We start from the raw sequence: 16,955 nt of genomic DNA, 5'->3' as shown, positions 1-16,955 counted from the left end.
AGTTTCTTTAAGAAATCATTGTGAAATCTACCCAAATTATTTGATGCGATCTTAAAATAATTCACTGCATTTTAGAATTTCCCAGCTTGATAATGGTTTGTCACCAAATTAATTTATGTGTTTTGACTATTGGAAAACATTTGCCCTTGAAAACTGTTTAAAGTGCTAATAAAAATATCAGGCCTGTTATGGAATCATCAGCTTTCAGAGTTGGAAGGGACCTTACAGATCCTGTAACAGCTGAAAGTACTGTGTGGGCATTTATAATAATGTGTTATGGGAAGATTGAAGGCAGGAGGAGAAGGCGGCAACAAAGGATGAGATGGTTAGATAGCATCACTGACTCAGTGGACATGAGTTTGAGCAAACTCCAGGAAATAGTAAAGGACAGGGAAGCCTGGCATGCTGCAGTCCATGGCGTCTCAAAGATCAAACAACTGAGCAACTGAATGACAACAGTTATAACAGGAGAGGCTCTTCTGCTTGTGCTTGAAGAAAAGTAGGTTTAATCAGAAGAAATAGATTTGTAGAGATTTAAGAAGGTGATATCTGAGCATTTGCTAAGTACTTTGCCTGTTGATGGCAGTAATTTACATGATTTCACTTAATGTGATTTGGAGGGAGGTGTGGATGCAGGTACTGCTAACACATTATCAGCAATAGTTAGGTCTCACCACTGAAAAAGAGGAGAAAGGGACCTCATTGAGGAAACTGGGAAGAAGAAACCTGACTAAAAATGAGTTTTATTTACATGAACAATATTAAGACTGTCCCAAGTTGATTCATGACTAAGAGAAGTAATGAGAAAAGGTGAGATAGTGGTGGGGTGTGTATGAAATCTTTGAAAGGTAATTTGTTCATTGGGAGATGCAGTTTGCCAGTGGCCTTTAAATCTCTGTTGGAAGCAAGGGTAAACTTGTGTTTGTGTATTAGAAGTGTTGTGAAAACCACTCACTGTACAGTAGTACAGTACAGAGTATCTCTTTCTACCATTATTTCTGCCTCTCCGCATTGGATTTATTTAAGATGAGTAAGTTTACTTCTCAGGTAACTTTCAGTTCGGTAGAATAAGCCAAGTGTGTTCAGTTGCAGTCTCTGACTGTCTAGCTTATAACTTTTTGTGCAGAGCCTTGGCACAGTTTCTAATGATGGTAGCACCAAAATATTTGAGTAAATGAGATGACACTGCCTGCAGGTTAATCCACCTGGGACTTCCATAGACGTCTGCTTGTTAACAGCTTCCTCCTCTCCCACCTTAAAACTTATTTTTTCTTATTTTGTCTTGTTAATGTTACCATCCACCAAATGTCCCAGTTGATATCACCGTTTCTTCTTTGCTTTAGTTCCCTGATGAGTATTTCTCAAATTAGTCTCCTTATCTCAGGCCTCTTTTTAATGCAGTATGTTGGTAGTTCTTCCATTAGAATTTTCTTCCTAAATATCACAGCTGATCATTGCCTTCTGCATTGCCTCCCATAGATGAGATAAACTCCTAAGAGGTTGCCCACCTAAGCTGACTGAAATTACTCTCCCTCAAATTGATAACAATCTCCAGGTAACTTAGTGGGTGATTTCTTTGCTCTTTTATTTCGTATGTAAACACTGTTTACCATTTTTTCCTTCTTGAAATTTTCATATGTATAGGTGTCCCTCCCACAGGTTTGGGTTTGTTACCCTTTGTCTCAGTAAGAGGTTGTTAGTATCTATTTGGATAATTTTGGTAAGGTCTCCCAGGGACAGAGGAGCCTGGTAGGAGGCCGTCTACGAAGCGATTTAGCAGCAGCAGCAGCAAGGAGGCAGGGGTTTGTTTGCTTTAGAGTGGGTGTTGTCAGAAAGGGGCAATTCGATCACTTGACATCTTAATAAATGTTATAAGGAGGCATGGTAAAGCAGAGGAACAGCTATTGTAAAGCAGAAGTTGCAGTCACTCTTTTAGTTAGGAGGATGTTTGGTATTTTGTGTTGCTAAGTGAGGTTGCCTGAAATGGATGTTCTGTGTGATTATATATAAGAAAACAATATCCTTTCACTGTAAGATAATATCTGTTGATCTGTTTGGATTATTCATTTGGATATTATAATTGGAGTTTAGATATGAACCTCAGAACTACACTCCAGTTCCTGGACTGTAGAGGCTACTGGCCCCCCTTTCTCAGCATCTCTCCCTTCCCCCCAAATCTTCATTTTTTTGGCCAAGAGCAGATGAAACTGGTCTTCAGGGCAGTAATTCATGATGTTGACGGCTTCACTTTTGCTGGGATTTTGTTGATTAGGATCAGAGGAGTGGCCATTCAGTGTAGTCTGTAGTGGAACTAGGCTTGTTAATTCTCTCTCCCTCTGATGTAAGATGAGTGATTGCACCATCTAATGTGTGACGGTGGTTATTCAGTAACCTTAAGACTGGACAGGATGCATACCCGCTGTAACACCAAAATCCTGTGTTTTCCCTCCTATTTCTTTGTGCTTAACTCATCTGTTACTACCCCCATATCTAATCCATTTCAAAAGCCTGTTAATTTTTAATCTTGTAAATCTCAAATAGGGTTGTTTCTTGTTTTACAGTAGTTACTTGTCTAATATGTATTTCTTCTGGAAGACGCATCATGACCTTCTTGTGTGCTATCAGGGACAGTAGATAGCGCTTCAGCACTGCACCCGGAGGGGTCATTCTAAACAGCAAAATTACCAACAAAAAGCACAGACATGCAAAAAAAAAAAAAAAAAAAGGCACCAGATAGACTGAGAAGAGGGTGCTTGTTTACAGTGTGAGAGGCGAAATAAGGCAGACCATCACCTTGCGCATTGTCAGCTGGGAGTGTGTGCGGATGTGTGCTTTGGGTGCTGCAAATGTTTCGTGGTTCTTCACAAGTCTGCAAATGACATGAAAGCATTGGAGAGTTGATTTGGGGGTTACAACACATTTTACTTTGCTAATAATGAGAATTGGCTGTACGTCCGTTTTTCCATCTCCATTGACTGTCACAAGTCTAATTCCAGCTGCAGTAGCTCTCCTTACTGTTCTCCATTCAGTCTGCTAAATGAAGGTTGATTCTCTTCAAACTACTTTCCATAGTGTAACTAGAGTAATACTTAGAAAATGTTAATCTAATCATTCCACTTACTCTTCATCTCTACCTCAAATGCTTTTTGGTAGCTTCCCATCACTTTTATAATAAAGACTAGAATCTTAGTAAGGTCTTCAAATCTCTTTAATCTTTTGGCCCTTGCTTACTTGGTTATAACCTCCCCACTCTCCACACACAGTTCCTGTTCATGTTTAGGATCTCAGTCTTTTCTGATATACAACTTTCTTTCCAGTCTAGCTCATGTTATTTTGTTATCCCATTGTCTTTGTATCATGTTCCTTTCCTTCATAGCATTTATCTCAGTTCATAACTACATATGATGTAAGTACTCATATATGTAGTTTAAAAAAGTTATTATGCCTCAATTAGATTGTTATGTAAGCTTCTAGGTAGCAGGAAGCACCTGTGTTTGCTTTTGCTAGCCCTTGTAGGTGTATGCTGGCACCTAGCATAGTACCTGACAAATAAAAGGTTCTCAGGACATAGTGAATGAGTATATACAACCTTTCCCATCTTAACCTCAGCCTGTGTTTCCATCTTCCCGTTAGGTTTCCCTGGGTCTCACACACTGAATTGCTTCTCACTCTGGGGTGCTATGCTCCTCCCCAGCACCACCGCCATGCACACAGATTTAAAATCCCAAACCAGTTTTCTCCATGGAAACCCCTCTCAAACCTTTGAAATCCAAACTGTCAATTCTTTGGTGTGGTCATTGCCACACACCCTTGAGTATTTTTAAAAGTTTGTGTGAGATTTGTCCAATTTACCTGTTTGTCTGCCATGTGAGATGAAAAGTTCAGAGGAGGGACTGGGTCTGAGTTTATCATTTCAGCCCTTAGTGCCATAGCTAAAGCAATAAATGTGTAAAAGACATTTTACAAATTTGCTTCTCAGTCTGCCATGGATAGCTTTCAAACTGGTCAAACAACTTCTTTTTAAGATTTATAGTGCAAACTTTTTAACACATTAACAGAGGGAACTTTCTGGTTTCAGGGTCACAATTAAAAAGTAATTCTTACTATTGCAGTCTAGTTTTCTGATTTTTAAAAATATTATCTATTGCTAATTTTGCTGATGCTCATTTCAGCTTTTAAAAATGTTTAACTAGATTTTTGAAATCAATAAACTTCTTTATTAGAAGTATAAGTTCTTTGAGGGTCCTTTGCTCATAATCCAACCTTTGTAGCATAACAGGCAGTGAATAAATAAATGGTAAATAAAGGAAGGCATCTTTGTACCAGTAGTTTCTTCAGAACTATAAAATAACTTTTTATTGGGATGATATGCTTTTTTAAATTCAAATTGATGATCCCTGTGTTTTCTCTTCAACCATATGATTAACATTTTGGAGATCCTTAGGGGTTCCTAACTGATATGCCTGTCTAATGGATTTTATCCAAGTAAAATAATTGGTGAAGATGCTTTTCATGCTTTATGTGTAGAAGTGTGTGCATGGTTCTATTCAGTTGATTTTTTCTTTTTAACTTTCTGGACTGTTACGTGATTTTAAATTCATTTTTTTTTTCATCATGTAAAATGGGAAGGGGCTTCCAGTTAGGAGAACTGTGTTAATTTTAAAAGGCACAGGCTTAATTTACCTCTGTTATCCCAATTTGACCATATGCTTTTCTTTTTAAGCAGTTTCACAAGACTTGATAAGAATTATGCTTGTGTGTAGTTTAAAACTTTGTCCTTTGGCAGTTGGTTCGTAAGGAAAGGAGGCTAGATGTCTGGTGGAACAGCTTTCTGCTTCAAAACATCCTTTTGAAAATACACTTGATTCTGGTGGTGGGAGTTGGGATGGAGGTGAGAGTTTGCATTTTGTAGTTTTCCCAGTGGTTTGTAATATGAGCTGCCCAATCTGACACTACAGCATTACACAGGAAGGTATTCTTAATGTTAAAGACTTCCTAGATAAAATTCAAGTCACACGCAAAGTAAAAGTAAAGAGGCACTTTTCTTCCCCTAAAAGCCTTGATGCAATTATAGTTGACCCCAGAACTATGGGCCTGAACTACACGGGTCCACTTAACATGGGAAAATTTTTCATTAAATGCATACCACATATACTACATGATCCGGATTGGTTGAATCTGCAGGTGGAGAACTGTGCAGATGTGGATGTTGACTGTAAAGTTACACATGGATTTTTGATGAGATGTGGAGGGCTGTGGCGGGGGGCGCGGTACATCAGGAGGATTGAAGCCTGTAATGCCCACGTTGCTCAAGGGTCACCTTTATTAGACTGAATGAGTGTTCATTGAAGGTCCTGTCAGTAAATTTGAAATCAAGGCTAACCTGAGGAAAATAAAGCCAATGCTACCTTATTTAAAAGAGTACATCAGGACTTAGATACAAGTGATAGCATTGGATTTGAAAACTGATTTTTATTAATGCTTAAAAATTTTAATTACTGACAAATTTTAATCTTATTAGGTTTATGGCTACAAATGATTTGATGACAGAACTGCAGAAAGATTCCATCAAGTTGGATGATGATAGTGAAAGAAAGGTAGTGAAAATGATTTTGAAGTTACTGGAAGATAAAAATGGAGAGGTACAGAATTTAGCTGTCAAATGGTAAGTTGTTTTTTACTTGCTTCCTACCACCTCAACTTTTAAAAAGTTCAGTATGGTAACTGGTAAATTTTCTTAGTTTTGTTCTGTGTCTTTGTGGAGTGTTTTAGACTTTGCGGGTAACTTGACTTAGCATTTGTACTTGGTACGTAGACACATATCCTTATATGTAGTTTCTATATTGGCTAGAACAATAGTATTTATATCTTACGAAACTTTAGAAAGAGTAGTTCTCTTACTTATTCGGCCAGATTTTTTTAGCTAGGTTAAAAGGCCTACTTACTGTATATTCCAAGGCGGGGTGAAGTTTAAGAACCAATGATAAGGGAAGTAAAAAATAATAAGACTTAGTAAAGGATAGCAGCAGTTAAAACTATAGGTCACTTAACACTGATGATATAATAGTTACAAAGAATTCCCGTTACCTTGGAGAATGGTGCATTGAGAGTATCTTTTAGAGGTGATATTGACAGCTGGGGAGAGAATTTGAGTTCTTGGTAAATTGTATTAATGCACCTTTTAAATTTATGCATATCAAATATTAGAGATCCTTAAAAATTTACATGGTAAGTTATTGGTAAGTACAACCTTTAGCTTCCTATAAAGTTAAATTATAGAATTTAATCTCATTTTGTATGACATAATATTTGGTATTGATTTAAATAGCATTCTCATTGTTACTTTTGAATTTTCTTATAAAGGCTTTAAATTTATTTTAGGCTAAGGATTTACGCATCTGTAAAAACAGGCAAAGTGTGAGAAATCATTGGTCAGCATAGATTTTTCTAGATATGTAATACAGCTTTCTTTAACTCGTAACATTTGCAAGTTTAAAATAAAATGGGTCTTCAAAAAAAAAATAAGTTGCAGAATAGAGCCAGTGGGTCTGGTTTTACTTCAGTAGTTATTTCATCTTTTGTTTTGATATATGCTTATTAATTAACAAACAAAATTTTGTCTAACATATGTGCTGAGCAATTACTAGCCTTTAAAAATGATAATAAAAAGTAGGTTTTGTCCCAGATTGAGAGATACACAGATCTTGATTCACTTGAGTATGAATCTTGTTAGAAACCTGAGCTTTTGGTGATCTCTTATACTTAAAATTTAACAGGTTGGGGGGGAAATGACATATATTTAGTAATATAAGAAAGAAATTAAGATATAAACAAAAGTAATATATTAGGAGATAAAACTCAAGAACTGATTCTAGGAGGAGGGAAAGTCCTAATAGATAAATTACTAAGTAGCTTTATCAAGAAGTTGAAAAATTTATCAAAGAACTCATCACCCAAAAGAAACTCCTGCCCAAAAATCTTTGCATACTCTTTTGAAACTTCAAACAGCAGATAATTCCAGTACAGATAGTTCTAGAATTATTTCAGAACATAAAGTATTAAAACCTTTTAAACAAAATACTGATAACAAATTCTGACTAAATATAACACTAAAAGAGGAGATTACACATCAGTTTCATTTAAATGTTCAAAATAAAATCAGTAGTATATTAAGTGCAGTTTACCATGACCAAGTGAATTTCATCCTGAGTATAAGGACAATTTAATATTATGTGCTTTATTAATACTTTTATTTCATCATATTAATAGATTGGGGGAAAAAACTATCTTGTTAGTTGTCAAGGTACTGATGAGACTCAACTTGTGTTCTTCATTTAAAAGAAAAAAATAAAATCCAACACCTAGACTGCTTAATACAATTAGAGGGATGAAATTCTTTCTGAAAACTGGCATCATATTTGATGTCAGGGTGAAGAACAGGTCAGAGATGCTTTATATCATTAAAGTGAATTCATCACTTGTTTCAAGTAAAGCATAACAAGAAATCCATAGGTCCTTTTTTAAAAAGTGCACAAACACATTTATACCTCAACCCAAAAGCCAGTAAATTACCAGATACTTTCACGCTAAAGGCAGGAACACGAGTGTCTCTCTATCTTCATTAGATTTCTTTTGAAGGCATTAGCTACTGTAAGACAAGGGGGAGAAAACTAAGACATAAAAGAATTTAAAAGGTCATAGGCAAAAACAAGTCAATCAAGAAAAGAGAATAAAAAATTTAGTGAGGGAGTGTGCTGTAAAATTAATGAACAAAAATCAGCCTTCATATAAGCAAATAAAACAGAAGATATGGAAGCAAATGTCCATTTATTACGCAACAGAAAGACAAAATGCCTAGCAATAAATGTAACAGATGTTACAGTGGTGACTTTGGGTGAGGATATTGTGTGGTTTAAAGTAAGTGTATAATTTTATCTTTTAAAAAACTTTTATAGGAGAAAAACTTTAAAATACTCTTGACCAATAGCAAAAATGTACTTGTGAACAAATGGCAAGACATCTCAGGTCCCTGGATAGAATAACTCAACAGAGTTATTAGTTCTGGGTTATTTTAATGCTAACTTAACTCAAAAAATCAGTAAGTTTTTCCCACAAGCTAGACAAGTTGATTTTAAAGGGCATTTTGGTATGAAGAGCAAAGAAGGGCAGGATATTTGCTTGATAGACCACAAAAGCCCTGAAAATCACTGGACTTGGAGATGTGTTGGTTAACCCTGCTTGATATGGAAACATACTATTATGTTTATCTAATGGATGAAAGCAGTGAGGTAGTGACACAGTAATAGAATAGCAGTGGGAAATAGGGTGGAAACTACACGATGCAGTTGGCGGCATCATGAGAAAAGTTGAACCTTGTAAAAAAAACACTGGATTACCATTTGGAAAACATAAAATTGTATCCTTACCTCATAACTTCTTACTAGATGTCAACATTGTTCACCTTAACTTGGTTTTATTTTGGATATATTAGTGTTTTGTGACTTTTTGCTGCTGATTAGTAGTTCATTGATATCTTTTTAGGGTTTGGCTGTTGTGTATAAAGGTAGAGGGAACGTTATTGTATGAATCTCAGGACATGTGTCTTTATTTCTTAGGAAGAATGAAATTGCTGTTGTCTATTTGGTGGCACTAGTGGTAAAGAACCTACCTGCTAATGCAGGAGACGTAACAGATGCGGGTTCAGTCCCTGCATGGGGGAAAATCCCGTGGAGGAGGAAGTGGCAGCCCACTCCAGTATTCTTGCCTGGAGAATCCCATGGACATAGGAGCCTGACAGGCCATAGTCCGTTGGGTTGCAAAGAGTCGAACGTGACTGAAGCGACTTAGCATGCTTGAACTTTTAGATTTTTAAGAAACTGATAATTGTTTTCCAAAGGATTTGTACCATTTTACATGAAAGTACAGTTGTTCCACGTTATCAACGGTTGGTAATGGCTACGACTCTCAGCATTGCAGATGGTTTCCCTCCCATGGATGAAACCTGTGCCCCCTGCAGTGGAAGCATGGAGTCCTAACTGCTGGGTTGCCAGAAGTCCTGGTTATGTTGCTCTTTATCTCTTCCAGTTGGTGTATAGGTGGAGTTTTAAGTTCCATTTCTCTGAATGACTACTGATGTTTAATGCTGTTTTGTTTGTTTATTGCCATTTATTTTTTTGTGGACTTTCCCCACTTTTTAAAATTGAGGTTGTCTTTTTATTGCTGAATTGTAGTTCATTTATTTTGGGTATATGTCCTTTTGCGCATATATGTTTTATAAGTATTTTCTCACAATTTGATCTTAAAATTTTAATTTACTTTAAAATTTAGTTTGATTTAATTTATAAATTCATTTCAGCTTTTATGGTTATTGCTTTCTGTGTTCTTAGAAATCTGTTTATATTATGTTGTAAAGATTCTCCCTTGTTTTCTAAAAGCTTTATAGTTTCAGCTTTTATTTTTAGTCCTGTGATCTATCTAGAATTAATTTTTATGAAGTAGAAATTGAAGTTATGTGGTTTTTTTTTTTTTTCCATATGGATATCCAGTTGTTGAAGCACCATTTATTGAAAGCATCTTCCTTTCTGTGCTGTCAGTTTTGGCATCTCCGTTAAAAGTCAATTGACTATAAAAGTGTTAAGTCTATTTCCAGACTCTGTTATGTTCCACTGGTCTATTTGTCTATTCTAATGCCAATGCCATATTGTTTTGTTAGCGTAGCTCAGGCTTTTTCAGGCTTGGTGCTCTTCAGTTTCGGGGCCAGGTAATTCTTTGTTATGAGGAACTATCTTGTATGTTCCATGTATTGTTGGATATTTAGCAGTTTCTCAGCTTTTACCCACTATTTTTGCCAGTAGCATTCTTTCATCCCTCAGTGGGGGCAACCAAAAATGTCTCCAGACAGTGCCAAATTCTTGTTGAAGGGCAAAAATCTCCCTTGGTTGAGAAACACTGGTACAGATCTGTAGAAGTCTGAAGTAAGGTCATGTCAGTTTTCTAGCCTCATTTTTCTTTTCTCAAGAGTATTTTGAGTTTTTAAGTTCTTTCTATTTCATGTAAATTTTAGAATCAGGTTCTCAGGTTCTGTTTTAAAAATAAGCTTGCTCAAATTTTGGTTGAAATTGTGTTGAAGCTATAGAAATATTTGAAGAGGATCAGCAATTACAATAATACTAGATCTTTTAACCGTTAACTGCAGTATCTCATAATTATTTCAGTACTTTCTGTTCATTCCTTGGGATATTCTACCTTAACAATTGTTGTCAGTGAATATCTCCTTCTTTTAATCCTGATTTTGGTAATTTGTTTTCTCTCTTTTCCCCTCAATTCATTTAATCAAGGATTTACCATATTTACTAATCTTATCAAAGAACTGACTTCAAGGTTTGTTCATTTTCCCTATTGTGTGTTGCCTTATTTTACTGATTGCTGCTGCTGCTGCTTTTTTTTTTTTTTTACTGTTTTTCTTTCCGCTCATTTTTTCCTTTCCTAATTCTTAAACATTTAAAGGTATATTTTCTCCAAGTAGTTTGTGATTATTTTTTTAATCATTCAGTTTGAAGCATTTTTAATCTCCATTGTGATTATTCTTTGATTTACCAGTTATTTAGAAGCAATTTCCAAATATTTATCTGGATGTTTATTTTTAATGGTTTCTGACTTAATTGCATATGATCAGAGAATCATACTCTTTAAGATTTCAGAGAGGTTTATTTTGTTTGTTTTGGTTTGTATTGTTCTGTCTACTCATTGAGATTGGTTTTATGATTCATCATATGATAGCTCAGTTGGTAAAGAATTTGCGTGCAAAGTAGGAGACTGTGGTTCGATTCCTGGGTAGGAAGATCCCCTGGAGAAGGGATAGGCTACGCACTCCAGTATTCTGGCCTGGAGAATTCCATGAACTGTATAGTCCATCGGGTCACAAAGAGTTGGACATGACTGAGTGACTTTCACTGTGGTGGATGCTCCCTGTGTATATGTGAAAGTGTTTTCTACAGAAGTTGAATATGGTATATTATAAATGTCAGGTCAAGGTAGTGTTGTTCAGATTTATATATCCTTTGTGATTTTTTTTTCTTGATATTAAATACTGAGAGGAGTGTTAAAAATTTCAGCTATCATTGTTTATCTGTTTTTCTCTTTAATAATGGCAATTTTTGCTTCATGTATTTTAAAGCTGTATGATTAGAGGCATACATATTTATAATTATGTCTTCCTGATGTTTGATGTGTTTATGAGTAAAAATGTTTCTTTTTAAATACACTGTATCTTGGGATATATTTTTTCTTATGTTAATATAGCTGCCCCAGTTTTGTTTTTAAATTAGTATTTGCATAGTGCATCTTTTTTCTATTACTTTCAGCTTTTAATCTGTTTTTATTTTTAAATTATGTGTCTTGTAGACAGCAGATGGTTAAGTCTTGCTTTTTTCCCTTCTATTCAGTTTCATAATTTCTTCCCTTTGATGGCATTGTTTTTTTAGTTCATTGTTTATTGTAAATATTGATGTAGGAAGCTTTCAGCGTGCCATTTTGCCCTTTTTCTATTTGTTTCTTTTGTTGTTGTTGGTTTTTATTTATTTTTGCAAATCCATTTTTATTTTTTTGGCTGCTCTGGGCCTTCATTGCTGTGAGAGGGCTTTCTCTAGTTGTGGTAAGTAGGGGCTACTCTAGTTGTGGTACACAGGTTTCTGACTGAGGGTGGGTTCTCTTGTTGCAGAGCTCAGGCTCAGTAGTTGTGGCACATGGGCTTAGTTGCCCCATGGCATGTGGAATCTTCCTGGAGCAGGGATTGAACCCATGTCCCCTGCATTGGCAGGCAGAGTCTTAACCACTGGACCAACAGAGAAATCCCTGTTGGTATTTTTATACCTTTTTTGGGACAACAGTTCTCAAAGTTTTTATATACCTTTTTTATACCATTTTTTAACACCTTTTTTGGGGCAACAGTTCTCAAAGTTTGAATTGGGGTCCCTGAAAAGTGACCCTGAAAGTTTAAAACTAATATGAGTAATGACTAAGTCAGGCAATTCTTTTGACTTCTCATCTCTTTAGTGTGTATTGTATTCATTCTAGCATCTGATCCTTCCATTTGAAATGCTCTTTTTTCTAACTATATCCCGTAAATGCAAGTACCTAAAATTTGTTTAAGTGCGGTCTCCTGTCTGTAAATAAATACTAACTTTGCATTTTAAAGTTATCTTTTTTTTTTTTTCAGTTGCACAGAGTAGTGAATGCCTTCAGTTAATTTCTAAAATAGTTATGTGAGTTCCTTGCCTCACCAACCATATGGTAAATTTTTGAAGATCAGGGCCATACTTTTGTTATTCAGTACAGTCTTGAGTACAGTGGCTCTTCAGTGGATAGTCATGTCCCAAGTATTACCTATGTGCTAAATTCTGTGGGAAGGACACAGGAGGAGAGCTTGCCTTTATCCTCAACCAGTGGACTTACATGCAGTGCTAAAATAATAGCAGTATGAGATACTAATATGAAAGGCATATTCAAGATGCTTTGGAAGCATGGAGAGGTTCTGACTTGTTTGGTTTCTGCAACTATTACTTGATGCTTAAAACAAGAAAATAAAAGATATAAATTCTTGGACTTATGAATTGAATGAAGTTGGTGTTAGATGGTAGGAAGAGAGGATCACAGTTGGCAAAATGTGATATGTTGGGTGGAATTTCTATTGCAGGTAAATCATGGGATTCTTGTTAGGAACAGACTGCTAATTAGCTTTTTTATTATTACAAGATGTGTATTTGAAGGGTTTGCCAAGGGTGGGGGTCAGGTGAAAGCATCTTGAATTTCATGATACTGTGAAGAAAATAAATGGGAAGAAATTGGAAACTGCAAGAAGCTTATTAACCAAGAATTTTTTATACTCTTTTTTGTATATTTGTTTTCTCTCTTTCTGTTTTTTTATCTAGGTTAAATTTTTTTTTTCTTTTTGTGTTACAGTCTTGGCCCTTTAGTGAGTAAAGTGAAAGAATACCAAGTAGAGACAATTGTAGATACCCTCTGCACTAACATGCTTTCTGATAAAGAACAACTTCGAGATATTTCGAGTATTGGCCTCAAAACAGTAATTGGAGAACTTCCTCCAGCTTCCAGTGGTAAGCAAGAGTGTGTTTTCCTTCTGTTTCCCTTTTAAAAATGGAAGTGTTTCTCTAATTTTTTTTTTTTCTCCTGGTCACAGAGAGAGAAAGATGTATTTACCCCTGAAGATCTTGTAAACATCCCTTCGAACAGTGAAGGGAAAAAAGTCTAGAGTCTTATTTTTGCTTAAAAACAAATTCAGTTATTTTGATTGAATTTAAGTATTTCTTTGGAGTGCCAGTTCTGAAAAATTTTGATGTTGAAACTTGATTTTATATCATTACATGTGCAGTGACTTGCAGAAAAGAGCTAAACCAGTGTATGCATGAGAGAAAAGATAACCAAAATCATGAGTTATTTTGATTAGCTTTCCATTTTCAGTATTAATTTTGCTTTGCATTAGAATTTATGGTGTAAAACTTAACACTATTAAGATAGCTATGAAAGATTTCAGTTTACTAGTATCTTTAGTTCAGGCTAAGCCTTTTATAACTACTTACAATTTTAAAAAGTTTAAAACAGTTACAGTTAATGAATTTGTCAAGTAATTAGCTTTTGATCTCCAATAGAAATTTTTATGTAAGTTTTAGAATTGGTCTTCACTACTAAGCTATTGGCTTAAATTAACAGTCTAAAGTTACTGTCTCATCTGCAAATGGAGTGCAATTACTATTCCATGGAAAGATGTATATTGGTAAAAATGTAGTCTTAGTATGTAGTTTTCATTCATTTACTTAATATTTATTAATCACTGTGCTAACTATCATGCTAGATGATGCATGTGTACTGTTTCACTTTGTCCAAACATCAATCATGTGAGAGGTCTTAATAATGTAGATTGTTGATAAAGAGAATTCAAATTCAGGGAGATTAGGTCAGTTCATCCAAAGTTTTGGTTACCTTGTTGGGTGAAGAAGATTCATACCCATTATTTTCTGTATCATGTCATTGTTACTTTACCCTTACTGAATTAGTTACTTCAAAAACATTTCACCAACTCTGAGCATGTTATTTATAATTGTATTCAGTTCAGTTGCTCAGTCAAGTCCGACTCTTTGTGATCTCATGGACTGCAGCATGCCAGGCTTCCTTTCCATCACCAACTCCTGAAGCTTGCTGAAACTCATGTCCATCGATTTGGTGATGCCATCCAACCATCTCATCCTCTGTTGTCCTCTTCTCCTCCTGCCTTCAGTCTTTCCCAGCATCAGGGTTTTTCCATTGAGTAAGTTCTTTTCATCAGGTGGCCAAAGTCTGGAGTTTCAGCTTCAGCATCAGTCCTTCTAATGAATATTCAGGACTGATTTCCTTTAAGATTGACTGGTTTGATCTCCTTGCAGTCCAAGGGACTCTCGTGTCTTCTCCAACCCCCCAGTTTAAAAGCATCAATTCTTTGGCGGTCAGCTTTCTTCATACTTCCAACTCTTACATCCATACATGACGACTGGAAAAACCAAAGATTTGGCTAGACGGACCTTTGTTGGCAAAGTAATGTCTCTGCTTTTTAATATGCTGTCTAGGTTGGTCATAACTTTTCTTCCAAGGAGCAAGTGTCCTTTTATTAGTTATAATTGTCCTCATTTTTTCCCTCTCATTAAATAAAACATGTTTGTTTTTAGCTGATTTCTGGCTCTAACAGGAATTCTGTTAACCATGCAGATTTTTACTTTCACAATTTCTTTTTCCTTTTTTTCCTCTCTCTGGTCAGTAACAATACAGATCTACTTTAAAATATTAATAACCTTTATTGATGAGTCTCCAGGAACAACATTTCTACTTAGATTGGAAAGGATCTCATTAGATTACTACTAAAGATGACTCAAGTAGAGAAAAATGTTATATGCTTTCCAGTTTAGAGGTGTAAACATTACAGCTGCTAATAGCTCCATAGCCAGCATTCCCACTGGTGCACAGAAATAGTTGTGCAGTATGAGTTTACTGAATTGATATTGTTTTCCCTGTTTCATGCACTCTTCTGCAGTTATCTCCAGTTCTTGTTTATGTCTAATAACTTATTTTATTGAAAAACAGTCTATTTTGAAACATTTTTCTGATATGGATCTCTTGAGTCAGTTTTTAAATCAAGTTTAGAGTTGCTGAGTATTTAATAACTAGAATGAATTTAAGGTGGAATTCAACATACTTGCCTAGAAATTATTATGGTTCCTTTTTCGTGCAGGCTCTGCATTAGCTGCTAATGTATGTAAAAAGATTACTGGGCGTCTTACCAGTGCAATAGCAAAGCAGGAAGATGTCTCTGTTCAGCTAGAAGCCTTGGATATTATGGCTGATATGTTAAGCAGGTAAACATGACTGTGGTTTCTATTACTTATATACAGATATTTGCATTTATTAACACTTTCTGATAAATATAATAAAACTTGGTCAAATTATTAATATTTAAATTGTTTTATAAATGTGTGGTGAGGGGTGAGGGAAGAAAAAAGCTAATTATACTTATGTAATATTACATAGCAAGCATATTTTTTGTAGCTTGAAAAATAATAAAATTTGTAATTTAAATATTTCAGCACAGTTTTTATATTTTGTTTTACCCTTTATTTTCTTGAATATAGTCATCATTATTTGTGGCTAATTCACTTGAACTTGAAAATAATCAAGTGCCTTCATGTGGTACAAATACACAGTAAAAGCGAAGAGCTATCCTAGCGCACAAAAAGCTTATACTTCACTATAGGAGATAAGACAAATGGCTGTAATGTAAGGCAGAGCTGGACTAAATATTAACGCAGAGTACAGTGTATTTTGACATTTAAAATGGAAGGAGCCACGAAAGTTTGTTATGGAAACCACATCTGGATTGAGTTTTGCAAAGTGGTTAGAGCACAGGTATATGTGCTTAAGGATAAAATATATCAGAATATATGAGTAGTCTTGAGTTGGGAAGCATTATTATTCCAGAACATAGAATGAATAGAAGGTAGTCAGAGGTCATTCTGATTGATTGGAGTCTTATCAATTTGATAAGTAGTGAAAATTCAGTTAGACCTTTTGTCCTGTGTGTGACTTGATCACTAGCACTGTACTGGCCAGGACACAGATATTTGACTGCAGTTGAGTCATTGAACTGCACATGTGAAATGATTTGAGAGAGAGAGGAGTTGAACCAACACAGTGGTTGAAACTGAGTGTATAGATTTGTAGAGAAAAGACAATAGGGAAAAGTAATCAAGAGATGGTCAGAGGGCGGAAATTGTAGTAGTTCTTGGACATCTTGAATTTATTTGTTTCCTTCTTATTTTATTTTAAGGCAAGGAGGACTTCTTGTTAATTTCCATCCTTCAATTCTGACCTGTCTGCTCCCCCAGTTGACCAGCCCTAGACTTGCAGTGAGGAAAAGAACCATTATTGCTCTTGGCCATCTGGTTATGAGCTGTGGAAATATAGTTTTTGTCGATCTTATTGAACATCTGTTGTCAGAGTTGTCCAAAAATGATTCCATGTCAACCACAAGAACCTACATACAATGTATTGCTGCTATTAGTAGGCAAGCTGGTCATAGAATAGGTAAGAAATATTTATATAATTAAAATTTTTCTTTAAAACATATTAATGAATATTTATAAGAACTAATATGCTTTTCTTAGGTGAATACCTTGAGAAGATAATTCCTTTGGTGGTAAAATTTTGTAATGTAGATGACGATGAATTAAGAGAGTACTGCATTCAAGCCTTTGAATCATTTGTGAGAAGGCAAGTTTTTAAGATCTCTATTTTTCAAATAAAATTTTTTCTTAAGAATAGAATAATAATGAAGATCTAGATTTGGTGGGTGAGGAAGAATGAATTATTTTATTCACAGCTGGATTAAATTTTGGATTTCAGATGTTTTAATT

At 35.2% G+C, this 16,955-nt stretch overlaps 1 protein-coding gene across 1 annotated transcript in view; it reads left to right on the top strand.

Annotated features, from left to right (window-relative positions):
* Positions 1-16,955, top strand: part of CAND1 (cullin associated and neddylation dissociated 1) — a 44,147-nt gene that overhangs the window by 3,949 nt on the left and 23,243 nt on the right. The window contains exons 2-6 of the mRNA XM_004006488.6: positions 5,522-5,665; positions 12,961-13,115; positions 15,278-15,401; positions 16,370-16,626; positions 16,707-16,812. Coding sequence (XP_004006537.1) covers positions 5,522-5,665; positions 12,961-13,115; positions 15,278-15,401; positions 16,370-16,626; positions 16,707-16,812 — 786 coding nt within the window. The remainder of the gene's footprint in view (positions 1-5,521; positions 5,666-12,960; positions 13,116-15,277; positions 15,402-16,369; positions 16,627-16,706; positions 16,813-16,955) is intronic.

Source organism: Ovis aries, chromosome 3, assembly GCF_016772045.2.
Source record: "Ovis aries strain OAR_USU_Benz2616 breed Rambouillet chromosome 3, ARS-UI_Ramb_v3.0, whole genome shotgun sequence".
Classification (NCBI taxonomy): domain Eukaryota; kingdom Metazoa; phylum Chordata; class Mammalia; order Artiodactyla; family Bovidae; genus Ovis; species Ovis aries.
The sequence above is the reverse complement of the archived record's forward strand: the minus strand, read 5'-3'. Positions and strand labels throughout refer to the sequence as shown.